This window comes from Rhodnius prolixus, unplaced genomic scaffold (genome assembly GCF_049639745.1).
Source record: "Rhodnius prolixus isolate KJV_2025 unplaced genomic scaffold, Rpr scaffold_2, whole genome shotgun sequence".
NCBI lineage: Eukaryota > Metazoa > Arthropoda > Insecta > Hemiptera > Reduviidae > Rhodnius > Rhodnius prolixus.
In genome coordinates this window covers 56,466,277-56,494,092 of record NW_027411592.1, presented here as the reverse complement: position 1 = coordinate 56,494,092, position 27,816 = coordinate 56,466,277, and the positions used below count along the sequence as shown (strand labels likewise).

The 27,816-nt window shown below is 36.1% G+C and overlaps 1 protein-coding gene across 1 annotated transcript in view; it reads right to left on the bottom strand.

The window, feature by feature from the left end:
• LOC141448492 (arylalkylamine N-acetyltransferase 1-like) overlaps positions 1-27,816 on the bottom strand; it is a 201,644-nt gene that overhangs the window by 46,483 nt on the left and 127,345 nt on the right. Inside the window, exon 5 of the mRNA XM_074116871.1 lies at positions 25,969-26,076. Within this exon, the coding sequence (XP_073972972.1) occupies positions 25,969-26,076 (108 nt within the window). The remainder of the gene's footprint in view (positions 1-25,968; positions 26,077-27,816) is intronic.

Sequence of the window (27,816 nt, the reverse complement as noted above, 5' to 3'; positions counted from 1 at the left end):
ATATATAAGCCAGTGCCTCCTCCAACAGGATCTAATTTAAACTTAATTTCCTCTTTTAACTTGCAACTGAAACCTAATTGTATTTACTTATCTAAGAACCCCATAATTGTGACGTGTAGATGTAACCTATTTTATGGCCATTTCCGTTCATAATTTTGTACTGTATAATACAAAATAGAAGTCCTATATTATGAATTTGAAAAAAAAAAACTATATAGAACGGATGTGGCACTTTTTCTGTTTTTGGCCATTTTCCTTTTCAAATACTGTGTTCAGCATTTCGTAAATTGATGTTTAAAGACAGTCATCTGGGTGTGCACGTCAGAGACTTAATTAAATCTTAACAGTTCCGCTCTTAGTCTGAAAAAAATGCAAGGTCTTTCCCATTTAATTACGGAACTGCAATAAGTCGTAATAAGAGTATCGCAGTAAGTTGAAATATCGTTGATTAGCACGCATTTTGATTGCATCTGTCCCTGATTCACTTCGAACATTCACCTATCACCAGAGTTATCTTTAATTATTTCTGTCCCAAACTACATTTGTTGACTTAGAAAGGCTAGAATTATAAATCAATGCGAATTCTCTATATCAAACAGGTTGATTAACTCTAATGATGGATGAAAAACCTGCAGCTAGTGTAGAGAGTTAGAGTAGGATATGTTTTAGTCTTCTGTGTCTGTATGTTGTAGAAGGATCTGTAGGAGGGTATGTCGCGGCAGAGTGGATTGGGATGGCAGTCTAGGATGGAAAGGAGTTTTGAGCAGACGATTTCGGATCGTAGGAGTGTACCGGGGGATAATGGACGCAGTCTCGTGGTGTGAGTCAATTCTAGTGCGTCGTGGAGAGTCTGAGAAATTTGTTCTGGGTTATCTGAAGTTTGCTTGATGTTGCTACTACAAGTCAGGCTCCAGGCGGAGCAGGCTTAGAGCAACATCGGCCTAATGACCACCTTGTAAAGGAGTAGTTTGTTGGTCACAGTCATTTTGAAGTCACTTGGAGAGTAGAGGAAATAATAGTCTTGTAGTCCAGTTTGCCTGCGTTTACTTTGTCCTGAACGTGCGTAGTGAAAGTCAGTTTGTTGTCTAAAGTTAGTGCTAAGTATTTCTCGTGGGTAGACCACGGAATGAGAGTGTTATTACATCTGATTTGTCGGTTAAGAGTGGGCCTGAGTTTGGTGAAGAGTATAGCGTAATTTTAATTTTCCATTTGCTGCAGAATTTTGTTAGTCTGTTTATTGCAAGAGTAAGTCTATTGGTGATGGTGTCCATTCTCCAAGATGACGTGTAAAAGGCCACGTCATCAGTGTACAAGGCAAGGTTGACATGAGGAGGTTTCGGTAGAGGATTTAAGAAGTGAAGCAAGAAGTCATTTGTTTAAGCAGTGATGAAAAATAAAATTACAAATTCTGGAAGGACATCGAAGAAAGTGTCACTTCCTCTTTTTTCGCACGAATTCATTCACAAATTGCGGTAATCGGAAGTCTTGAGAGTGTTTGCACCAGATAAATAAAAACAATAATTAATTCTCATTAAACAATTAAGTGATTTTAGCAATTAATTTATTAATTACTGAGGATAATATTACTAGTGAAATATTTCTGTTTCTGGTTTAATTACAGTTAGTTATAACGAGACAGAATTCTGCACCCTTAATATTACAGATTTGCAACATGCACAAGGTATATACAGTGTATAATAAATTAGTTGTAATTTAATTATCCAAGCATTAAGTTGTAATAACTCATCTGGGGGATTTTCTAGTCAACAGTAATTACTATATTTATATGATTTAAACGATGTAGTAATAACGGCGATATTTACATTGTATCTACGTACAAAATACTACATAGCCACTTAGTGTTGTCGACCGTAGCAGTGCATGGTAATTAAATAATGCATTTTTTTAAAGAGAGAGAGGAAGAGAGAGAATGCAGTTTTAATGCAACAAAACTTGGTAATAAAATGTCAAAATGCAAGTCCAAAATTGAGTAATTATTGTTCCCAGTCTACAGCAATGATATTGCGAAATACGCTCAAATTCTATAAAGGATATCCGGTTTAATTAAATTTACGCTTCTCTGACTCATATAAATTCTAGATTTGTTTTAGGGTAAGTTCAATTTATATGTTAGTTTTGTGTGAACTGTTTTCTGCAATAAAATCAATTAACTTCACTTTTTTGAAATATCTTAAATTTAAGTGTCAAAGCGATTGGTATAATAGTCACAGCTTTTTTTTTGGCATTGTCTTCCGCCCTACAGCCAGCATCGTCTAGGTGCTTATCACTAGAATATCACTCACTCTCCATTCTTACTTATAAATACATTCGCTTCACAGATTCATCCCTCTACTATATACGAGGGTCGTTTGAAAAGTCCGTGCAAAGTCAGAGAGATAGCACTACTGGCGCGTATCCAGGTTATGTTTAGTTAGTAGCATCTCTTGGAAGAACACACACCAAGTTTCAGCCAGATCGGTCTATTTCTTTGTGTTTGGCATTCGTTTGAATCGAGGAAGTCGAGTGATTTTCAAAAAATGGACGAAAAAGAATTTCGTGTGTCGATTAAACACTACTTTATGAAAGGCAAAACGCCTCAGGAGACTAAAGAGAAGCTCGATAAACATTATGGTGACTCTGCACCTTCGATTAGAACAGTTTATAAGTGGTTTCAAAATTTTCTGAGTGGCCATATGGGCACAAGTGACGCTGAACGTTCTGGACGCCCTGTTGAGGTTACTATTCCAGAAATCATTGATAAAATCCATGATATGGTGATGGATGACAGAAGAGTGAAGGTGCGTGAGATTGCTAGTGCTGTGGGCATCTCGAATGAACGGGTACATAATATTTTGCATCAACCTTTGGACATGACAAAGCAATCCGCAAGATGGGTGCCGCGATCGCTCGCGCTTGACCAAAAACAAAATCGTGTGAAGTGTTGCAAGGACGGTTTGCAGCTGTTCCAGAAGAATCCGCAGGGACTTTAAGCGTCGTTTCGTCACTGTGGATGAAACATGGATACATCACTACACTCCTGAGACCAAAGAACAATCTAAACAATGGGTTACCAAGGGGGGGAATCTGCGCCAAAAAAAAAGGCGAAGACCGTTCCTTCGGCCGGAAAGATTATGGCGACTGTCTTTTGGAATTCGCAAGGAATAATCCTCATCGACTATCTGGAAAAGGGTAAAACTATTACAGGTGCATATTATTCATCGTTATTGGACCGTTTGAAAAACCGAGCTGCAAGAAAAACGCCCACGATTGGCCCACAAAAAAGTCCTTTTCCATCACGACAACGCACCAGCTCACACCTCAGCAGTTGTGGTTGCAAAATTAATGGGAAATAGGGTTCCAACTCGTTTCAAATCCCCCCTATTCTCCAGACTTGGCTCCCTCGGACTACTATTTGCTCCCCAATATGAAGAAATGGCTGGCGGGAAAAAGATTTTATTCAAACCAGGAGGTGATTGCAGAAACGAATGGCTATTTTTCAGAATTGGACAAATCCTGTTATTCGGAAGGGATCAACAAACTAGAGCAGCGTTGGACGAAGTGTATAAGCCTAAAAGGAGACTATGTTGAAAAATAAAAAAGGTTTACCCCAAAAAATTAAGTAGTTTTTATTTTTGCACGCACTTTTCAAACGACCCTCGTATATTCCTGTCATCCTTGTAGCTTGAACCGAAATTAATTTTCTTCCATTCATTCTAATCGGCTATAACTTTTAAATACACTCATATTTCTTAGCTATTTTATGTATTAAAAATACATAAAAAAAGCTGTTTCGATTGAACCAAATATTTAATAAACAATCTCTACATCCCACAATAATTAACTTTTTTAATATATATTTTATTATTAAAACCAATGTTTGTTTATTTTTAATACGTATGTGAATAATATTTATGAATAATAAAAATGAGTTTGCTTTTATTTAATTAATAATTTTGATTGGAGTTTTAGAATTTATTGAAGTCTTTATTGCATAAAAATACTGGTTTTTTTCTCGATATTAAATGAATTTTGTTTTCAAGTTTAAGTAGTCTGTATGGCAGACCATTCTCGTGAGGATTACCGCAAGGAGTGTCTGTGGTAGGGTGAAGATAAATGGATATGAATTATAATGATTATTATAAGACTGGCAAAGAGATTGGTGGAGAAAAATCGACGAGCCGATGGAGTAACTAGTGAAATAGAGAGTCCTGAAGACAGGAGGTGATCTCGACAGAAACCTAAAGAAGGAATAAATTATTGGAGGCGGTGTATTCACAAAGAAAAAAACTCAGGTAGGACAAAATGATGACGTAAGGAGAGAGAGAAATTGGAGTCCAGGATACTGAATAGGGAAAGAAGCTGAAGTGGTATGAACACCATAGGGAGGATGCCACCCGGTAGAGGAGTTAAGAAAGGGGAAGACCGGCAAAAAGATGGGTTACAGAAAAACGACAAACAGATGTCAGGACTTTGACCTGAGAGGATAAATGACGGAAACCTATTGAAGGTAAATCCAGATTAAGTCTTGAAGTAAGTGAATTTTTTCAGAACCTGTGATTCCTTTATTAGAATATTTCAGCCTTCACGGAGAATGGCTTGACTTTCTCCTCGAATCCTGACTTCCACAATCGGCGGAAATCATCCACACAAAATCTAGTAGAGATGTCTCAGCTATAAGAATTTCTTGCCTCTACCACATTAACTTCTTCTTAAAAGCTTCCTATTTTTTTTTTATTTCTAGCCCAGTACTTGCCATTCTCTAGGCTGAAATTCTGAGCAGCATCCTTTCTGAGCTGTTTAGGCAATTGCTAAGTGAGCTTAGGTTTCAGTACTGTTCATATTTTAATCTACAGCCCTTTAGATTAGTGATATTAGCTTTTCAGGGCAGGCTTTTTTTATACCTCTCTGCCTCGACTGTAGAACATCTATAATGAGGCCGCAAGCCTTACTCTATATGTAGGACGATGGAGCACAAAGAGAGACGTAGATGGAGCATAAAGGGTGCCTTAAGAAGTACGAGTGCATCACTCAATTTGAACTCAAAGCGTATTACGGCGCTGCAGCTTGCAAGCGCCGGCAAAAAAATCAGTCATCAACACTGGGACTTAAACAGTTAAAACTTGCTGTAATTTTCAAATAAATGAAAACTTAAAAGCGAAACAAATCAAAACAAGAATTCCTTTTTCATGTAGTTTAACGTCTTAATGAGTACGGGGTCTTTCAATTAGACTTGGCGGAACAAAACCGGAAACAGGACTTAGTTTTTCACTACTGCGTAAAGAAAATGAAAAGCTACAAGAAAAGGAAATGACGAATTGTGCGGATTAAAGAGCGTTACTGGAAAAATTGAAGCCCCCTCACTTGGGAAATATATTTTAATTCAAAAGTAGCCTTAGTTTCGGTTGGTTCCTTATTTCTCCCTTTCTTCATTAGATATTTTTTTCTCGTTCTTCCGCTTGGAATAGGAACGCGCAGTGAGGCGGGGGGAGATAACAAAAGATGTTAGTTAACAGTAGAAAAAAGGCACAAAAGGAAGAGCGGGACATTGAATAATGAATATTCTATTGTGGCCACCCAAATCCATCCTTTCCGTTAGCATAACGCTCTTGGTCCATTCCTCAGCCTCTCTTCATTTCCTTCTGAAGCGCTTCTCCATCGTCTTTACTTCGTGCTTCTCAGAGTGAGAGACCAATTAAAAGACAAATAAAAAAAAAAAGATAAGAATTAACGAGCAACAAGGAGAAATGGTAGGGGTGAAGGCACCTCCCTCGATTTGGCCTACAGACAGACAGACAGTCGGCTTTTCCTTTGCTGCTCGGCGGCTTAATGATTTGCTACCACTTCGGTGGCAACTTTATACATTCTGCGGCTTGAAAAGAAGTGCTTACTGCTTACTTACAGTTAACAAAGGCCACCCCCTCTGCCTCTCCCACAAAAAGAAAAAAAATTATTCTCTTTAAAATATACGTAAATAACTTTTACAGTAAAGTCAATTTTACAGTAAACTTTAATTGAGAAAATTATTATTTTAAACATCTAATTATTAGGATTTAAAGGACTGCTGTTACAAGACGTCTTCAAGAAATAAGGGATTCGTAAGTTTTTACATTTCAAGACGTTTTGCAATTTTGCAGATTTTTTTTTTTGCAACAGCAAAAAAATGGGACGTTTTGAGATTCCTGGATTAGTTTTTTTTTCACAAATTAAAGTGTGTACACCGGTTTGTAAGTCTGTAGCCATTGTAGATTGAAATACAGGTAAGCGAACCCTAATTACTCCCACCAAGATCTGTTCTTAACCGAATTTCACCAGTATGATGATAAAAGTAACAGCTAATAAGTCTAGTTGCATGTAACTTACTTAAGACGAAATCATTGAAGCATTTTTTTAAAAAAAAGAAAAAAGTTTTCGAACACTTTGTCAAGTACAGATACTTTTCGTCGTGTAAGTCTCTTTATGGTTGAAACTTTAGTAACACAGTTAACCCAAACTAAAAAGGGTAAAGTGTGGCTATTAAATAACGAGACTGATGCTGCTACAGAAAAACTATGCATACGCCAAATCCTAACGACCGACAACGGCTGTGCAACGTAAAGCCTTCTCTTTCCATTGCAGCGTCTCACGTGTTTGTAGAGAAAATCTGTCTGACCGGAACCGTCGTTAGTGTAACAGGTGTTAGTTTCGTTTAGCTGAGCAACGAATTGTCGTGAAATTTCACATGATACTTGGTAAAACCGCTACTGAAACCTATCTTTTATTAAAAGAAGTTTATGGCGATGAATGTTAATCATGTGCGCGAGTTTTTGAGTGGTTCAAGCGTTTCCAAAATGGCCGAGAAGACGTCGGAGATGATGACCGCCCGGGACGCCCTTCCACGTCCAAAAACGGATGAAAATATCGATTATGATTAATCAACATTACTATCACGGTAGGTGCTTGCTCAACTCTGAGAAAAGTGTAAGGAAAAAACGATCCAATTTGTGGAAGAATAAGTCACGGGGTTCTCCTTCAAGACAACGCACCGGCTCAACACTGTCAAGACGTTTCCAAGCCAAGTACAACATCCCTGTTTTAGGCCAGCCGCCTTATTCGCCTGACCTGACCTCATGTGACTTTTATCTGTTACCCAAAGTCAAATCTGCTTTAAAAGGAACACGATTTCAGTCCTTTGAAGCTGTGACAGAAAAAGCGGTACGCGTCATGCAGGAGCTTACAGAAAAAGATTTCCAGCACTGTTTCGAACAATGGTAAATTTGCATGGATCGTTGTAGGGATAGGGGAGGGGTGTATATTGAAGGTGATAATAACTAAATATGTTTAAATTTAAAATAAAATGTTTTACAGCAATAATCTCGTTATTTAATAGCCACAGAAGTATTACAAGTGATAGGACTACATATCACTAGCACTTTAGAGGCAAATTTAGCTATATCAGAAGTAAGTTAACAATTTATTCAATAAAATCATTGGAGTCATCAGAAACAATTTTGGACCGTTTCTTTTGTAAGCGCATATGTGAGGGACAATGCGCTGCAGAGACAGTTCGGAAAATTTGCTGCTGTTTGAAGCACCAATAGTATTTGGTGAAAGCTGGATATATGGAAGTAAGAATATTGCCAATTCCAGTCATGATTTTTATTATTATTTTGCAGAGATTTCTATCTCTAGGGACTAGGACATCTTTAGGGCTGTTTACACAAATTCATTATAACACAATTATTATAATTCTATTGTAAAAAATATGTTCCACATCTCTGAAGATGGTCTAGTTCCTAGGTCGAAAGCTCGGCTTTAAAATGCAGATAAAGAAATTATGACTAAAATATTGGCCTTAGCCTTTCCTTCCGGATAATTAAAAAAAAAATCACTCTACAATGCCACGTTTTGGTTTTGGAAATTTGGTCAACGCCTCGGTCGACCTTTACAATCGAAAAGTTTTAAGGTTACATCTTGGTACCTGACCCAACACAAAACCTGTCCAAAGGTTTGAAGGAACAATCGCCCTACTGTTATGGATGGCAAGCACATTGGAAAAGCGCGGAAAAAAACGGGAAATATAAGCGCAAAAAAAAAGTCTGAAAATAGCATCTCCAATTTATATGATCAACTTTTAAATACTGCAGAGTCAAGTATTATTATGAATACAAATGAATCATAGGAGGAAAAACTTACCACAATTAATCATAAAGTGGAAAATTTAAAAAAAAAGAAAAACAAGAAACAGGAAGTAATAAATCAGTTTAAAATTGTTCCTGCCTTTTTTTTCCCCCCAGGAGTTCATTAAAAGTTGGGAAGTGTTCAAATATGCATTAATTATTTAGAAAAACTTGGCGAATAAACTTTAATAATTTTTCCGTGACTACTGCAGGAAAAATTGTGCATTTCTCCTAATAGATTTTTCATTTGATAATAATTTCTTCTAAAAGATGAATGAAAAAACAACTCGAATTAAAATTAGATGAATCGCTCGTTCAAAGTAAAATCGATTACCACCATTGATAAGGTGCTGAAAGCAGAGAAAGGAAGCAGAAAAAATGATAATTATCTGGAATACATTAACTGGCCATTACATTGCATCTATTTAAAGAAATAATTGCACTTTTTTTTTTTTTATTCGCTCTTATAAATTTCTTGTTTGTAGTTGGTTGTAAAAGTCGAGTTGCTTTTTAACTAAGTGACTTATTACAAAATGACTGAATTCTCCATGAGTTCTGGCTTGGCAAATGGAAGGTAAAAGTAAATGTTGACAAATGTAAATAAGTAATATTTACGTTAATAAAAAAAAAAAAAACTCATATTGAGTTCTCACCCTCTACTCAAACGCTCTAAACTCAAAAAATCATTTCTATGTTCTCTACAAACCACTCGACAACCACTCTAAATTCTAACACCATAAATAGAAGACTTATTTACATTACATTACTAGAAGCTACGATAGCCGAGTGGTTAATGGGACTAGACCCGCAATGCTAAGATGTATTGTTGGTTTAGTGGGTTCGATTCTCCTGGTCTAGGCCTTGTATTTTATTTAATGGTTAATATGAGAAATTTATAGTAAAGTATGTTAGGCGGTTAAGAGACCAGACCCGCAATGCTAAGATGTATTGCGGTACTAGTCTAGTCGCCTCCGTCTTGGTAGTTGGTCGTAAAGTATGCCGTAAAAATATAGGCATTACTTTACTAAGATACCTTGGTTTAGAACTATTTAGGATAGCAAAACGTTTCGAGCTGATCTCTCCGTATACGAACATTCCAATCTTAAGTCCTCCGCCATGTCACCAGTCTTGAACAAGAATTAAGCAGATCGTAGAGCAAAAGTTGAATTTTTATGATAGAACCGGAGTAAAAAAAAAAAAAATTAAGTTAATTGCTTCAATAAACTAACAATTGAGTAAATTAACTCCTTTTTGCATTTTTGTTTTTGTTCTTTTTTTGTTTTAATCAAATTGGTATTTGCTATATTATGATAACAAGATGTGGTTCCTCCAGTAAATAAAGAAACTTTGTATTCATAGTGCAGCTTCATTGGTCCTCCACAGTGGTTACCCCCAAAATAAACTGCTAGCACATCTTGCATCTCACTTCATACTTCCGCTATTGTACACACAAACACGAACTATTGATGGCGTGTGCGTTTGTCAGTTTGCCTCTTCACACTTTAATGAGATTAAGGTTGTGGTTGGTCCTGGGGTATATTCCATACTTGCCCCCCTCGCTTCCTTATTGTGGTGGCAGTACGTGGTAGCGGTTACTGAGAGTGGTTTTTAGGTTTTGCTCCAAGAGGGTGAGTTGTGAAACTGCTTAGAACCAACCCTCTGGAGTTATTCCCCGGGGATATTTAATCCTTTTTGAAATATTATCTATACAATATTACTGTTAAGTTCCATTAAAAGGGAAACTGTTTGGTTTAAATCAATTAATTTAATTGGTGATATTTTAGAAGTCTTTTATTTTTTGTAAGAAGTCTGAAACAGCGTTAATCATCCTCAAGGCTGACTGTCGCCTTGAAGGTGGTTTTATTAATTATAGTTAATGTTTCGATCAAAATCGATCGTCCAGAAGTACCATTTTAATGGATAAATTTTTCCGTTTTTTTTTTATGAAAACTTTCTGGGAAACTGCTTCAAATAGTGAGGGGGAGTCCTGTTTTTCTTTAATGGTTCCTATCAGTACGAAGTAAGGCCTCACCATCACCGCTGTTAATTAAATCTAAAGTAATAGGATTTATTTTCTAATTAATTTGGAATTTGAAGTGAATATATTGATCTGGAAGTGTAAATTTTATTTTATAGCACTTCCTTCTGAGGAATTCTATTTTTTCACTTAAGTAACTGTCGATTACTTGATAAATCTTACTACAAGTGAGATTGTGAGACGTAGCAATTTTTTTGGGGGGAGATATGAATGTTTTGAGACTACGACAGAGAGGGATTACAGAGTAAGAGAAAGAAGGAAGAAGAGAGGGGAACAAGGAAGAGAGGAAAATAGGTTAAGAGAGACGGAATGAGGGAGAAAGAGGAGCGTGTAGGGGGAGCAAGAAGAAGGAGCGACAAGGAGGAGCAAGGAGGAGGAACAGAGAAAAGGAGGTAGGAGGAAGAGAGGGAATAAGGGAGAGAGAGAGAAAGAGAAAGAGTTTAAGAGAGAGAATGAGGGAGAAATAGGAGCATGTAGGGGGAGCAAGAAGAAGGAGCGACAAGGAGGAGCGAGGAGGAGGAAGAGAGACAAGGAGAAAGGAGGAAGAGATGGAATAAGGGAATACGAGAGAGAGAGAGAGGGGAAGAGGTTAAGAGAGAGAAGGAGGGAGAAAGAGGAGCGTGAAGGGGGAGCAAGAAGAAGGAGCGACAAGGAGGAGCGAGAAGGAGGAAGAGAGAAATGGAGGTAGAAGGAAGGGAGGGAATAAAAGAGAGAGAATGAGGAAGAAAGAGAAGAGTAAAAAGCAAGAAAGGCAGAGATACCGCAGAGAAAACAATTTCTTTGAGCTGTCCAACATGCAAGGCAGCGCATTGAAAGGTATGTTGTTGGTAGCTGAAGTTATAAAGGTATGTTGTGTGTACTGCCAGAGTACACTTCTCAAATTATAAGTTGGGCATATATTCGTATAGTGAGAGAGAGCTGCCAAAGCTCCAATAGAACGCCGTAAAGAGAGTAAAGTAAGGTGGCTGAATCCTGTCAGTGAATAGCCTCGAAACTTCCTCTCTCTCTGTGTGTGTGTGAGTGATTGGGGGGGCGGAGAGTTGTTGGAGGAGGAGAGAGCGGGCAAATAGTCGAGGAAAGTAATAGAGAATCGCCGCACAACTCTGCATAGCAGAGGTTTTCAGTGAACCCCCCCCCCCCCACCACATAGCATCAGAAAGCAACAACTGGTGGTTGCCGCTAGAGAAAGAGGCAGAGAGTTCTCCTCTATGTGAGGGCGTAAAAGTTGATGACGACAGATGAAAGAAAAGGGTTTTGTGATTAAAGAGTAGCAGCCAAGCGTCCTTGTAGGGTTTTTTTTTTTTTTTTTTTTGGTTTAGATAGGGGAAGGGCGACCCTGCTAGTATGCCGGGGGACGTGTAATGGCCCTAGCAGTAGACTCTCGCTACTAACAAAATAGCAACCTAAAAAGGGTTGTTGCTTTTCCACTGTTGCTCTGTTCTCCGACTGGTCTCTTTGCTTGTGGCCGCTCCCTGTCCACCACACACCCACCACTATGTAGCCCTTCGTCCTTCTCCTTTCTTGTAAAGTCATTCACTCTGGTTTCGCTGCTGCACTATTCCCAGCTTTTCTATCTCTCTCGCTTTTATTTATTATTATTGTTATTTTTAATTCATCACTCACTAAGTCGTGTTGATGAAGAAAACATTTTTACCACGTTGAAAATACTCGCCTACATTAATTTGTAACTCCAGCCGTCTCTCTCTGTTCCCCTTCATCATCCCCTGCCTTCTTCCATCCCACCACTGGGTGAGCTATATTACATAGCTTTATGTGCAGCATCCCTGTCTAACTTCAGCACATGACTGCGTTCATTTCTTATCTGCTTACCCGAGAGAGACAGAGAGAGATTTTAAACTGTAATCTAGTTAATGGTGATTAACATTGTTTTTGATGCAGTGTTTTTTTTAGGTTATGTTATAATTATTCTGTTTCTATGATGAAGATAAAAATTGCAATAACTTTCAGAAATATTTACAAAGCTTTCACTAATTTTAACCCTTTTTTTCTAGAAGCTTCTCGAAACCTGGTTCCGGAAATGGAAAATAAAAATTAATGAGCAAAAAAAATCAGTGCGCATTACTTTTACTTTACGAAAATCTGCGAGTCCACCAGTTTACAACTGAACGGTGTGACGATTCCTCCAGCTGAAGTAGTACGGATACTTAGGACTGTACATTGACAAGAGATTCACCTGGTGGAACCCACATACTCGACTGAAACGACAAGACGTGAACAGACGCGCTTCAAGCTACTTACTAGACTACTTGTACGCAGATCCAAACTTGAATCACAAACTGACAATTTACAAGACACTATTTAAAACCCATATGGACATATGGAGCAGAAGTATGGGGCTCAACCAAACCTTCTAACTTCAAACGCCTGCAGACACTATACAGTCAAAAATCCTACGGAAAATTTTGAATGCTCCATACTACATTTCTAACCTTAACCATACACACTGACCTTCACATCCCTTTTGCCACTGACACCTAATAAAGTCTCGCTACCGCATTTTCATGGAAATAATGAAAGAAGTATATATGAAATAAGATTTAAACTCGGGATTATAACCTTTCTGAAGAAGTGAAGTATCATTTCTAACGGAAGTGAAGATTTTTGGGAAGACACAAGACATACGTTCTCAACGTGGATCTGGCAACGTCCTCAACACCTGATCGGAAGTTAGATGTACAGCTAGTCTGTAAAAAAATAGGCATTACTTTATATCAGATCTAACAGGCTTTGAACAGGAAATTTGCATAGAGAGTAATATCCGCTTTGAGCCTCTAAATACTGATTATCCTAATTTGAGAGAGGAGCCACTTCTCCTAGCTGCGCAAAAGAAACAATACTATAAAGAGAAAAACCTCGTTAGTAGTAAATCAAATCGCTTTACCCTTCGAAAATATTGTCTGTCTCTGTGTGTTTGTGTGTGTGTGTGTGTTAGTGTAAGCGTAAGTGACTTAGACTTATTACGTCAGTGTGCGTACAAGTTGAGAACAACAGTAAAATAGTATTTTGTGACGATGTGTTATAGTGAATGTAATGAGGAGGTAGAGGCTTTGACTGACGAGATGGTTTTGAAGTTACCATAAAACCGCAATAAAAGGTGAAGCGATGTTTGCTCTTTGGCTGCCCCTGGGGGCGGCAGGAGAGTGGGAAGGAGACGGAGAAAAGATCGTGGAGGTCTGGGCAGGAAAGTCAGACACAGGAAGCCAGGTTAGAGCTCAGCACACAGATAGACGGACAAACAAACAACAGGCACCTGCTTTAGAGACTCGCATACTCTACTAAATCCAGTTATATTGCCATATCTCTCTCTCTCTCTCTCGGAAACCCTCTCTTTCTACAAGCACGCGCCTTCTTCTACCCTACAACGTAACTTTAATATCCTTACTTTGTTGAAAGTCAGAGGCTCTAGGTATATATATATATATATATATTGGATGAAGGATAACCCTTGGTTTTTGTAAGGGTGTGGGTAAGTTGCCTACTAAGTCCAAAAGGGATAGCCAGCATCATGGTAGATAACTGTCTGAACGAGATGTATATATATACATATATACTCGTACATTTCCTAGAGGCCCTTGTCTACCCACTTTTGAAGGTTTGAGAATACACAAACCCTTCTTGATGACCTTCCAAGTAATAATATTTTCTAGAAGGGCATGTTTAATGTAGTCCACATAAAAGATTATGAAGCTATATGATCGTTTACATCATCTACGTGATAGACATGGAAAATTAGGTTTTATTTTTTCTTTTTCTCTTACGCTCACTTAAGAGAAACTGTTGCATTTCCTTTCTAAAAAGGAAATTTTAACGAAAAACATGTTCTTATGTCTCTTTTACTATGGAATTGCAGATACGGTAATCCGCAATAGATCAGAAGATAAACCTCTGCAAAGAAAGCAAATAGTTCAGCCCCAAAAGCATCAACAAGTGATCTAAAAGGCCAAAATAGAGCTTTTATCGATTTGTTTTTAATGATCCGTATAAAACCCAAAATAACACACCTCAAGACTTATAACTTAAACTCACAACAAGCTAAAGCGTTCCGTTAGATGGCGATCTATAAAGCTGCTAATGTTACAAGTTCACGATATTGCAAGCGCAGCTTTGGCATTACCTTGATCTGTGAAGTGCTTAAAAATGAAACTGAACTCACAACAATTTTCCTCGAGTTATTGACCGAAAGGAAAAATTTAACACACCTTAAAATTGCCCAAAACAGATTTTTCCAGAATTAAAACTAAATTATTCTAATTAAGCTACATTATCATATCAACAGTTATGATGATGTACGAGATATGGCTATTAAATAACGAGACTGATGCTGCTTCAGAAGTACTATGCATGCGCCAAATCCCAACGACCGACAGCTGTGCAGCGTAAAGCCTTCTCTTTCGATTGCAGCATCTTACGTGCAGCGTAGAGAAATCTGTCTGACCGGAACCGTCGTTTGTTTAAGAGGTATTAGTTTCATTTTGCCGAAAACATGATTCCACACATGTAGTAGAGCAACGAATTGTTGTGAAATTTCACAACAAAACTTGATAAAACCGCTACTGAAACTTGATCTTTTATTAAAAGAAGTTTATGGTGATGAATGTTAATCACGTGCGTGAGTTTTGGAGTGATTCAAGCGTTTCCAAGATGGCCGAGAAGATGGTCGGAAATGATGACCGCCCGGGTCACCCTTCCACGTCCAAAACGGATGAAAATATCGATTATAATTAATCAACCATGAGGTGCTTGCTCAACTCCGTGAAAGAGTAAGGAAAAAAACGACCCGATTTGTGGAAGAACAAGTCATGGGTTCTCTCCATCAAGACAACGCGCCGGCTCACACTGCCAATGTCTGTCAAGACGCTTTGCTAGCCAAGTACAACGTCCCAGTTTTAGGCCATCCGCCTTATTCGCCTGACCTGACCCCTAAAGTCAAATCTACATTAAAAGGAAAACGATTTCAGTTAGTTGAAGCTGTAAAAGAAAAAGCGGCACGCGTCATGCAGGAGCTCACAGAAAAAGACTTCCAGCACTGTTTTGGAACAATGGTAAATTCGCATGGAGCGTTGTAGGGATAGGGGAGGGGTGTATATTGGAGGTGATAATAACTAAATATGTATAAATTTAAAATAAAATGTTTTACAGCAATAGTCTCGTTATTTAATAGCTACACCTCGTAGCCACTCCACAAATTTTACAATACTCTGAAGAAGGTACCGAAACGTTGATATGAAGAAACAAAATTGTTTGTGAATTTATTGACCGGCACCCCCAATATTCCCCAAAATCATCAATTAACAACTTTCGGAAACCAAAAACTATCATTATTCAAGAAAATTTTCAGTAAAAAGAAAAATTAGACGGAAAACTCCCCCTCTTTTGCCAAGGAAAAGCTTGTTGAATTACCCAGAAGCTCAGTAAATTAAACTAATTTTAATCAAAATTAATGTACGCACTTTAGAAGCATTCATAGTTTAGCCAAAGCTACACTACAATAATATATATTATACTATTGTTATAATAATACTAGAATTCCAGAAACTCGAGTTTGTATAATGTACAGAGTAAACACAGGAATATACTGCATAGTTTTGTATACACAGTTGAATATCCTGGACTATAGAAACCACTTAAGTTGCTAAATAATAATGCTCTCGTACTTGAATCTACACAACGTTGTTATTTGCACAAAGAGATAATACTTGACGATTATCAGCGCGCCGCAAGCCACTCCGCCTCCTATTCATAATTCAGATGAAGAAAAAAACTATCGGTATATAAGGGGGGAAAAATTGGTCACAGACACATATATATATATATATAAAAGCGTTAAGTATAATTTACGTCAATGGCAGCCTTAACTTGTGCACGCTATTATGGTAAACAGGCAAACATGAAAGGCTCTTAAAACAGGAGGTAAGAAATCTCTGCTGGTGACACAAACACATGGACAGACAAACATGAAACCATCCATAAGTGTGTATCATATTGTGTTATGATACTGTATTACACAATAAGCATGTACACCAAACACATGCATGCTTTTTCACTCATATAGTAGCGATGTGGTAAGAACAGGGCAAGCATAGCATGATCTTCATGTGTAGACCATTCTAAACAATACATTGTTGCCCTTTTTTGAACTTTCTCACTCTCTCTCGCTCTTACTGCCCTTTAAAAGGGTACAATGCGACATTTATGCAGCCCTAGAGGAGGTTATCACACGATATCATTGCATAAATGTAACAAAATTACAACCCTTTGGAATTATTTATTTTAATCATTTTTTTTGTTGTCTTTAATCCTTCAAAAAAAAACCCCGATCTTTTTATTTCAAAATTTTTGTAACCGGATGTACACATTTTGAGAGATGCTCTAATGGTTTTAACAAATTGTTTGTTTGTACGTCTGTTTGATCAAGATCTATTATAATTACAGCGACCATACGTTCTTTATTTCTAAGAGGACAGTCCTTTATTTCACTGCTCTGTCCTCTAATTTTATTTATTTTCTATAGTAGGCTTTTTGTCTTTTATTTTGTAAAGTCGACGCTAAGTTTAAATTTTTGTTTTTTAATTAATAAAGTAAAGTAATTGCCTATTTTTTTCAGGCGGGCGTTACGTCCAACTACCAATTAGGTGTCGTGGTCGGAGGCGACTAGCAAACGTACTTAACTTTAGATTCCTTTTATTAACCATTAAATAAAATCCAAGGCCTAGAGACCGGGAATCGAACCCTCTAAACCAACAATATATCTTAGCATTGCGGGTCTAGTCTCTAACTGCCTAACATACATTACTATAATTTTTTTTCATATTAACCATTAAATAAAATCCAAGGCCTAGACCTGGGGAATCGAACCCACTAAACCAACAATACATCTTAGCATTGCGGGTCTAGTATCCTAACTGCTCGGCTACCGTGGTCACCGTAAGTATAATTTAAATAAAAACAATCATGAAAACTAGATGTCTAACTTTTTAAGATTTATTGTGAATTATTGAGGCCAAACATTGAAGAGGGAAGAAAAAAACGCTTATGTTAGGTAAGTACTGAGGGTGAACTTAACGAGAATGCAGTTAAATAAGTAAACCATATTTCGTTAAGAAAGAGAGAGCTATCCTGGTGGTAAAAGAAGGAGAGGAGGAGGAGATAAGGGGCCAAATATGGTTAGAACTTTGTTTTCTTTTCTTTTTTAACTGGAGCCAGAGTTTGGGAAATGTGATGGTAAATAAAGCCTGAAGGAATAGCCTGGCGCTATAAAAGCTTGAACAGCAGGAAAGAGCATATTGTAATGAATGTACTTTACTTAGTGCCTGGGATGAAGTAGTATATTGCAGGCCTCCTCGGCGGTCCACAAGGGGGAGTATTTTTGTACCAGGGAGTCGGTCTTCAGGAAGTTGGCATTTATTATTAATGAAAATAGAAGACTGGCCGGGAAACTCTTTTTCAATATCTCGCGCGCTCTTTTCCCGCTTTCTACGGACGACGACACCACTTCATTCTCATCGTCGCAAAGAAGTACGCTTTTTGGCTTCTTCAACATGATTATCATCATTGCCGCACCCCTATCTCCAAACCACTTCTTCCTTTGATATTTTAATAATGACTATCCCCTCACCGTATCCGTTATGTATATATCTTCCATCTCTTCAATTCACCACTGATGGAATCTCCCAGTCTCTTTCTCCAGAAATTTCCTTTTACCAAGAAGTTTTATTCATATTGTATTACTTAGCTAAATCTTAATACCAAAGCTATCTCCCTTAATATCCAGAGTAAGATTAAACTTCTAATTAACTTTATTCTAGGTTTTGTAATTAGCAAAAGAAAACCATCTGTTATTTCCGGAAAATGAAACTCAAATGTGAAAAGTGAAAACCTAGAATACAATCTGCAACAGTTAAACTCATTATAAACTCGCATCTTTATCATTTATTGTACCAGTCGATGCACTAATAGTTCATCAAATAAGTCGACGAAAATACCACCAATTTTTCGAACAGGAACAAAAAGAGAGGGTAATAGAGGACGTTAAAAATACAATAGGCACATAATTTGAAACACAGCGGTACAGAAATCAGTTTAAAATAATGCCTAAAGAATCAGATAATTCAGAGCATTAAAAAAAAATTATAAGACGATATAATAATATTACGTTTATAATATGATGTCATAACCTTAAGTTTTCTTAAATCTTGAAGACGAAAAATCGCTTGTAATTATGAGAAATATTCCATATTCAGTCAAAGGAGAAACAAAATATCAGAAGAACTGGCAAAAACTGTCCTGTACTTTCTATCAATGAATTCCCTAAACAATTAATTAATTATTATAAATGTTATGGTACTTCCGGAAATGTTGGAAGAATGCCATATAATAGTCGCATTTCGCAAAGCAGGGAAGCCAAAAAAAAAAGCGAACCCATCAGCTACCGACTAATCAGACTTCTGAACTTTGTCTCGAAACTAGGGGAAAAGATAATCTATAGAAGATTTCTAAAACACTTGATCCATTTTAACGAGAACACATCTCAAACAACTTTGAGGACGGAAAGTACACGGTAGTTATATTTCTTGATGTAGCTGCCGGATGTTACTTGAAAAACCCCAGAAAGATGCACCTCACTATTTTACTCAAACTAGGAAGCTCTATATTTTTACAGAACACAACTTTACAAGTTAGAATCCATCCTTTCAACAATTAGAGGACAGAATCTCGCGAGACCATTCTAGGAGGCAATCATGAGTCCCTTTATCTTCATTCTCTATGGCTGGGATACACCTGAACCTACGTTAAAGACTTCATTCTTCACATACACGGTCAATATAATGTTAACATCATCTAACAAAGACCTTGGCTAATCTATTACTAACTTGCAAAACATCATTAAGCAACACAACAAACTGGTTCCAAAGATGGACATTGAATCTCTCTGATGCTGAGGGGGGGAAAAAAATTCTTCCATTCTAGGTTTTGGAATGAGGATTTCCGCCTATCATAACTTAATGACCAATATATCTCCAGGAAGCAATAAGGACACTGGAAGTGCCCTAATTAGGAATAATACTAGATCCAAGGCTCACCTGGAGATTACAACTCATCAGGAAACTGCTTCAAGCAGACATTCTACTCAATCCAATTAAAGTCTCTGATTAATCTACCTCTGATGGTGAATGGAAATCCGAAACCGTTCTGGGATACAATAAACATGCATGCTACAACAGGATCTAATCAAAGAACAGTTTTACTTATTCCCCCCCTCCAAAAAAAAGAAGCCATACAAATATTCCTGCATTGTGCTGCTATTCTAGACACTCAGAAATCTTCTCCCTTACGTCTGCCCAGTCTGGATTACAGCTAGCAATACACTGCTGAAATGGCTACAGAAGTTTAAAAACAAATTTTTTATACTCTCCATGGTTTACCAGGGTCAAGGACAACTCCAAAAAGGGTACACAAGATATTCCAGACATTCAAATGACCAAACTAACAGACAACTTCTTACACATCCTCTACTAACACCTAATATCCTCATCATCCTATCAGATTAGCGAGTACTACAGCTTCAACAAGACTGAAACCAACAATCTATCAAGGTCTTTGAAGAAAAATGTTACATTATAACGTGCAAATCTATTGATTCAATTTATTCAATTTGTACAGGTGGTGGTAGTAATTTGTATTTGTATATATATTATATACTATTTGTATACTTCAAGGTACAGCTAACTAACAAGCAAGGAGCTGTGGCTCACAATAATCATACAGAGTAAAAGTAATGTATCGTAGAAGAAATAACCTAGTAGGTATATATTATAAAAAAAAAAAAAACAAAAAACTATCAAACCTCGGATGACATAACTGAAATAGAACACCAGAGGCAATCTCCTTATATAGCACAAAAAATCTTAACACTTTCGGTTTCCCAAAAAAGGAAAGAACTAGAAATGATTTATGTAAAAAAAGACGGATCAAATCATAGTACGAAAAAAGGCAATCAAATTCACTACACAAGATCAAAACAAAAAAATCAACACAATGTTACGCTAAACTTCCGCTACCCCGGCGTAGCTTCAGTGGAGACGGGGTGGGCCGAGGTGTAGGCATCAGAGATAAATAAATAAAAGAAAATAAAATAAAGTGTATAAAAATTGGAAATATATATATACCTGCGTTATATTTGGGCGCCACGCCGTTTTAACATGAACTTCCGTAGTAAACGGCGAAACCTACGGGGGAAGGGGGAACAGGAAGAAAATCAAAGAAAAGGCAAGTAGGAGTATATAATGCGTATATTAAAAACTATTAAGCACAAAGAAACAGAAATAATGGCAAATGCAACCTAGTCTACTTGTTCAAGTTTGAACGTTACGCTAATTACCTTAATTACGGAAGCTTCCTTACACAGACAAAAAAAAACTAGAACTTATATAAAAGCTGAAAGTTAACACAAAAATACTAGAAATACTTTTCAAAATGAAAACCTTAATACCACAAAGAAAAATTAATTACATGCAACAAAAGAAAGAAAACAGGAAAATCCGGTCCTTCACACCGCACGCTAGCTCTCACACTCTCCTCATAGCCCATTCCTTTCCAGAACTTCCCTAATTTCCCAACCAGGAAAATTAGAGGTCCAAATCCGGCCTAGCCGCAGGAAAAGGTGGCCATGTGCCGCGCACCGAGCTCCAGCGCTCACTGACCCTCACACCTCGTAACTATATGCCGCTCTGCTTTTTTTTTCCCCTTCGTCAGCAGTCCGAAGTACACCTTCACTCTATTCTGTTGTTTTGTGCATAAAAACTACGTATTGCTTATGCTAGGCTTGCATTTGCTTTATAGATTAAATTATTTAAAATTAAAATTATAACTAAATTTTGTTACCCGAATTTTAGTCGGTAACAACAAATAACCGTCCAATTACAGCATCCTACTTACAGAACCAAAAATATTACTGCAAAACGCAAAGATAACAATAATCGTTTAAAAAAAATCCATTAGCAACACAATAAAGACAATTTTTCTCTAAACTGAAGACGGAAATAGAATACAAAGAGTATCACAAAGACTATATTGTAGCAGCAACATCCCAGTATTCTTGTAAATAAAAGAACACCACAGCACATTCCTTACATAGCTCAGAAAATGATTTTACATAAACAAGATGAAAAACAGTTTCAATTTCAAAAAAAAAAAAAAGACACGAACAATCTAAACCAGTGATGGGCAAAGTACGGCCCGCGGGCCAACTCCGGCCCGCGAAAGTATTTAATCCGGCCCGCCGAAGGTCCATCGACATGGATAGTATATGGCCCGCTATAATTACGTTTTGACGGTCGAGAAGTATAAAGTAGATTCTACTTAGTAGAATAATAGATGCATAACCTAAAGGTGAAGCTAAACTAGCCGCGTAGTTACACAAGTGTGAATGCTGTAATGTTTTTATAATATTATGATTAAAAGCTTTAACACAAAATGCATTTTTTCTATAATTCTGGCCCTCCTCTAGAATTTCTTAAACTTTGTGGCCCCCCCATTAAAAAAGTTTGCCCACCACTGATCTAAACCATGCCAATTTACTACAAAATACATTTTAAAAAACCTCTTTGTGACAATTAGGTTCACTACTAGAAGATTTTAATACAGACCACTCAGTAACTAAACAGTCAAAACAGAAGATATACCAACTTTTAAATCCTTAACCGAATAACCAGTACCAACATATAAAACGAATAAGCATAAACCAACAGTCAAAACAGAAGATATACCAACTTTTAAATCCTTAACCGAATAACCAGTACCAACATATAAAACGAATAAGTATAAACCAACAGTCAAAACAGAAGATATACCAACTTTTAAATCCTTAACCGAATAACCAGTACCAACATATAAAACGAATAAGTATAAACCAACAGTCAAAACAGAAGATATACCAACTTTTAAATCCTTAACCGAATAACCAGTACCAACATATAAAATGAATAAGTATAAACCAACAGTCAAAACAGAAGATATACCAACTTTTAAATCCTTAACCGAATAACCAGTACCAACATATAAAACGAATAAGTATAAACCAACAGTCAAAACAGAAGATATACCAACTTTTAAATCCTTAACCGAATAACCAGTACCAACATATAAAACGAATAAGTATAAACCCTGAAGATAACAACACATAACGGCAAAGACAGAGAATTTCAAGATCGAATTATCTAGAGACATATAGGCCCTAGATCGAAAGATTGGCATTAAAAACAAATACTGTAATTGGCAATAATCTTCCTGCCCTTCAAATTAATGAATCAAAAAGAAGGAACTAGAGCTCTACAACAAAAGTGATATTTCCACGTTAATAACACAAAGAGAAATTTTCTCTTCTACTTTCTCTTGTAAGTGAAAAACCAAGTTACTTAATTATCAAGAGAATATTTTAGAACAGAATAACTACTGATTCCTCAAGTGAACTGCAAAATTTATTGTGGATTTATGACGTGTTACTGGCTTAATTCATTCATAAATTGATACACAAAGCAAACATCTAAATAATTAGACTAATATTAAATAATAACTAGATATCCTACCTATTATTAAAGTAAGAATCTACATTAACATTTTGTTCTCTTTTGTTATTAATTAAAGAATGTACAAAATTATTACGGATTGTTCATCTATTTTTTTCGGTGATTGATTCATTAATACAAAAGGAAGAAATATTAGTACCAATTTCAGTATATTTTCATAAACATTTGACTGAAATTGGCAAAGAACATTCTTGCCAAAATTATTTCTTTAACAACTCTGAACAAAAACTAAAGCCTTATATTTTGATTTTACAAATAATAGAAAACCATAGTTTACTTTGCATTTTTGCCTTTCTTTTATTTTAGTTCAGAACTTTTAACCACTCAAAATATAACAAATTCTAAACTTAGATACAGTGACTCCCATTAATATTGGGACAGTACATACAGAAGTTAAAAATTGACGAAAATTAAAAGTGGCACCCATTTATTCAAATTTTTATAAATTCATTTCATTTTATAATTACTATTAATTAAATAAAAACTATTTAAATAAGTACATAAAAATGTTTTGGTAGATTAAAAAAAATATATATAATAATAAGTGCAAATTCTACCTCTCATAAGTATTGGGACACTATTATAATTTATAGTTTGTCCAAGGTTTTGCCCGAATATCTATACAATTTGTAAATATATACCTTAAGCATATATTCAATATGAAATTAATAATTAAATTAGTTTATATAAATCAAGCCAGGTGTAACATGTCGCGCAAAAATACAAATACAACGATTGAACAAAGAAATATTATAATTTCTTTGCACAAAGACAATAAAAAGTGTTAGAGAGACAGAAAAACTGATCGGACCTAAAACATCTACTGCGTGGAACATCATTCAGCGTTACCAAAAAGAAAAAAGAATTGTTTCAACCCCACAAAAAGGCCGTCCTCGACTGCTCTCTGAGAGAGAGCAGCGTTATATATTAAAAGAATTAAAAAAGATCACCGACTTAGTGCTCCAAAACTTCAATGTGAAATTTTTGACATGTTCAGAGAGCCAAAAAGGAGCAGAAACAGTTCGGAGAGTGCTAAGAAAACTCGACTATCATGGTAGAATAGCCTGGAAGAATCCTTTTGTCAGTAAGATAAATAGTGTTAAGAGAGTGAAATTTGCCGAAAAATATTCCAATGTAAATAGTGACTTTTGGAATGATATACTCTAGCGATGAATCACAATTTAATGTTTTCCAGTCAGATGGAAGGGTTATGGTCTGGAGGAAAGCGAATGCTGAACTCGAAAAGAAGAATTTACAGCCAACTTTAAAGGGTTTTAAAGCTGCACCTCCGGGTGGAGGTGGGTCAGTTCTGGTTTGGGGCTGGATGTCCGCATCAGGATTTGGAGAATTAGTGTTTATTGATGGAATGATCCACAAAATGGTTTATAGTAATATATTAAAATATAATTTGAAAAAAGTGCCCAAACATTTGGTATTTTAGGGTCTTCTAAATTCTACTAAGATAACGACCCCAAACCTACGGCTTTGGGTGATACGTCAGTGACTGTTATACAATTGCCCAAAAGTATTCCAAACCTCTCCGCAGTCACCAGATCTTAATCCCATTGAACATTTATGGCAATAATTAGCCAGTACTTTAAGAAAAACGAATAATATCTAACAAAAATGAATTAAAACGATGTTTCCTGGAAGAATGGGAAAAAAACACCACCTGAATTAACCAAAAACTTGTTTCACCTATGCCTGATCGTTTGAGGGCTATTGTAAGTCAAAAAGCAATTATTAAATTATTACCAACCAATTATTAAATAGGAGATTTTAAATATTGAACATTTAAACTCTAGCACTTCTGGTGTCCCAATATTTTTGAGAGCCTTATTTTACACTTTTTCAAAAAGTGCTACCTAACAGTTTGGAATTTCATCGATTTATACTTATATATAATTTCCACAGATGTTGCTAATGTAATTTAAAAAAAAAAAATTCCAAACTTTTGTATGTTGTTTTCATTTTTCTTTTAAATCATTTTGTAATAGGTGTCCCAATATTAATGGGAGTCACTGTAAGTAATATCAGTAACTAGTTTAACAAGACAGGTAGATAGATAAATATATTTTTGAATGAATGTGTCATGTAAAAGAAGTTGGTTTGTATATTTTGCATAAATGATATCTTTATATAAATTATTAAATAAAATAAGCACTAAGTAAATTAGAATAAAACTAACTATTGGAAGGCTTAGTTTAAGTAAAGTAAAACCTAATTAAAAACAGAATAACTATACTTCAGAATAGTATAAAAATGCAAAAACTCCCTTTAGTTTACTATTATTTACGAGTATATAACTTTAGGCTGAAAATAAGTAACAAAAAAGTATTGTTTTTTACAAAATCAACTACAATAGTCTTAAGACCCCCTCACAACCAAATCACTTCTAATATTTTCTTGCAATAACAAAAATACAAGTAGATGACATAGTGTCATAATGGTATCACAAAAACCTAAGAAATACTGACACTTTTCTTCAAAAATTAACACCTCCTCCAATCCAAATCACAATAGAAACTACCAAAATTTCCTTTCTTGACTTCCTTCTTAAAAGAACAGACAGTGAACAAAATTAACACAAAACTTACATTAGTATTGGTGGGTAATCCAGAATAATCATTGTAGGTGCCCACAAAATACATTTCATGAAACCTAATATCATTCATTACAGCATAAAAACTTTTTTGAATAATACTCTAACTGAAAAAAATACCCACTATGTCATCAAAATTACTCTACTGAAAAAGAAGACCATCAAATCAACTTCAAAAAGAACATTAGACCTACACTAACAATCGTAAAAAGACACCAAACCTAACTATAGAACTAAAACAAAGTACTTACGCTTCTTTAACAGTCACAAAAAACAATTTAAAAACATGACTACAAAACTCAATGAACACAATAACAGCTACAACACAATAAGATATTGTATCTTATTATTTAAACATAGCAACAGGGAACTACGCTGTTTCACGATAAAATCGATAGACGATTGATTACCGAATTCTTTCAGATCGCACCATTAAATCATGAAAACACTTTAAAAAAATAATAAACTAAACGTTTATGATCTTAACATTCAACAATAAGACCATTTCTCTATCTAGTACTACATGCAACTATAACCAATGTAAAGTTAAAAATATATTAGACTTACCCACACAATTTTTCTTGTACGTCTTTAAATCTTGAAGTCTGGTCTGTTGGCGGTACGACTTCAATTGATTCGTCCTTCACAATATGCCAGGGAACATTTCGAAACACACTGCAACAGTAAATGGTGTTGTACACGATCACTGAGAAGGTTACATACTGATCAGGTTACATACTGTGGTTACAATCAGGTGACTTGTTTTTTTTTTTTTTGCCTTCCTGATTAAATGAATGAGGTCGTTGTTGCCAGTTAGTTTTGGCAATTTATAAAATATTGACATAAATTATTAATTTATTTAAAATTTTTAACTTTTCTGGTTGTTAAAAATTAAATTATTTTTAACCAAAGTTGTTCAAAAAAAGATTTATTTATTCTATTTTCCTTTATTTATTTCCCTCCATATAATTTTTTTTTGAATTATGGGGCGTACTTTTTACATATATGAAGGCAATTCCCGTTTGCGCTTGATTGTGTTTAGCCTGTCTCCCATTTTTCGGCTATTCTTCCCTTAATACTCGACAAATATTGATACAGAGCAAACAAATGTTCCCAAGTTTGCGGGAGGGGTAGGAAAAGGGGGTGTACATGTGTGATTTCCCAAGATAAAGGGGCAAAATAATGTATATAAAGAGGAGAAAGCATTTGTTAACTAATCTGTCTTCTTTCTCTATTCTAAAGGCTATCTCCATTGCTTTACTCTCATAAGATGAGTTGAAGAGTATTGGTTGATGATGGCCCTACAAAGAGAGAGACACACACACACACAAAGACTGCCCGGCGTCTTAGTGGTGGAAGCAAAAACCCTTTTTGGACTGGCGAACGGGTGCGGTCTGGATAGTAGCCTCTCTGTACGCCTTTTACAACTACTTAGGGCCCTTACTAGTGTTACATTATACAGCCAGCGATGCGTTGCCTTAGTTCTCCTTCTCTCTCTCTCTCTCTTTCCCCCCCACTCTATTTCCACTTTAATGGATGTACTAATGGTTTCTACTCACCCATCAACTCACAAACTGTTGTTGTTGTTGTTGTTGTTGTGCATGTTGTAGTGTGGCTAAAACCTAAGGGAACTCTCCAAAGAGTTTAAGTGGTGGATAGCAATGGACATGGTCTGGGACGATGAAGGAGGTGGGCCTCCTTTGTGTTCAGTATGAGTATTGGGTGAAGCGGCGACTCGGGGTTTAAGGAAGTAGTTTGAAAGATTGTACTGCGATAAGAATTTCCTTTCCACTCCAGGGAGGCGAAACAGAAGAAGAAGAAGAAAATTCTAGTTGAGAAAAACTCTCTGTTAGAAATATGAAAGCTCACTTCCTTCAATTTCCGCGTATGAATACAGTATTGATATCAAGAAGATTTTCAATTTGGAAATTTCACCAAAAATACCAATCGTTAAAATGAGAAAAAAGGATTTTCTTTTATGCGATAAAAGCGGAAAAATAGCCAGGATTCCAAATCTTGTACTTTTCTTTTCAAATTACAATAAAGTTTTGGTCAAAATAAGGTATACCGGAAGTTGAATTTTCTGTTTTGTTTTTAAATGAATTGAATAAATATTTATTACTATAAATATATACATAAAATAAATATAGAAGTATAAATGTATTATACATTTTAATCTTCTTATCTAGCGAGGAAAGAGAAAAGCTAGGTGAGGAGGATTGGAATGCAGGGAAAAAAGGAGAGGAAAAACCTGCAGCTAGCGTAGAGAGTTAGAGTAGGATATGTTTTTAGTCTTCTGTGTCTGTATGTTGTAGAAGGATCTGTAGGAGGCTGTGTCGCGGCAGAGTGGATTGGGATGGCAATCTAGGATGGAAAGGAGTTTTGAGCAGACGTGTACCAGAAGATAATGGATGC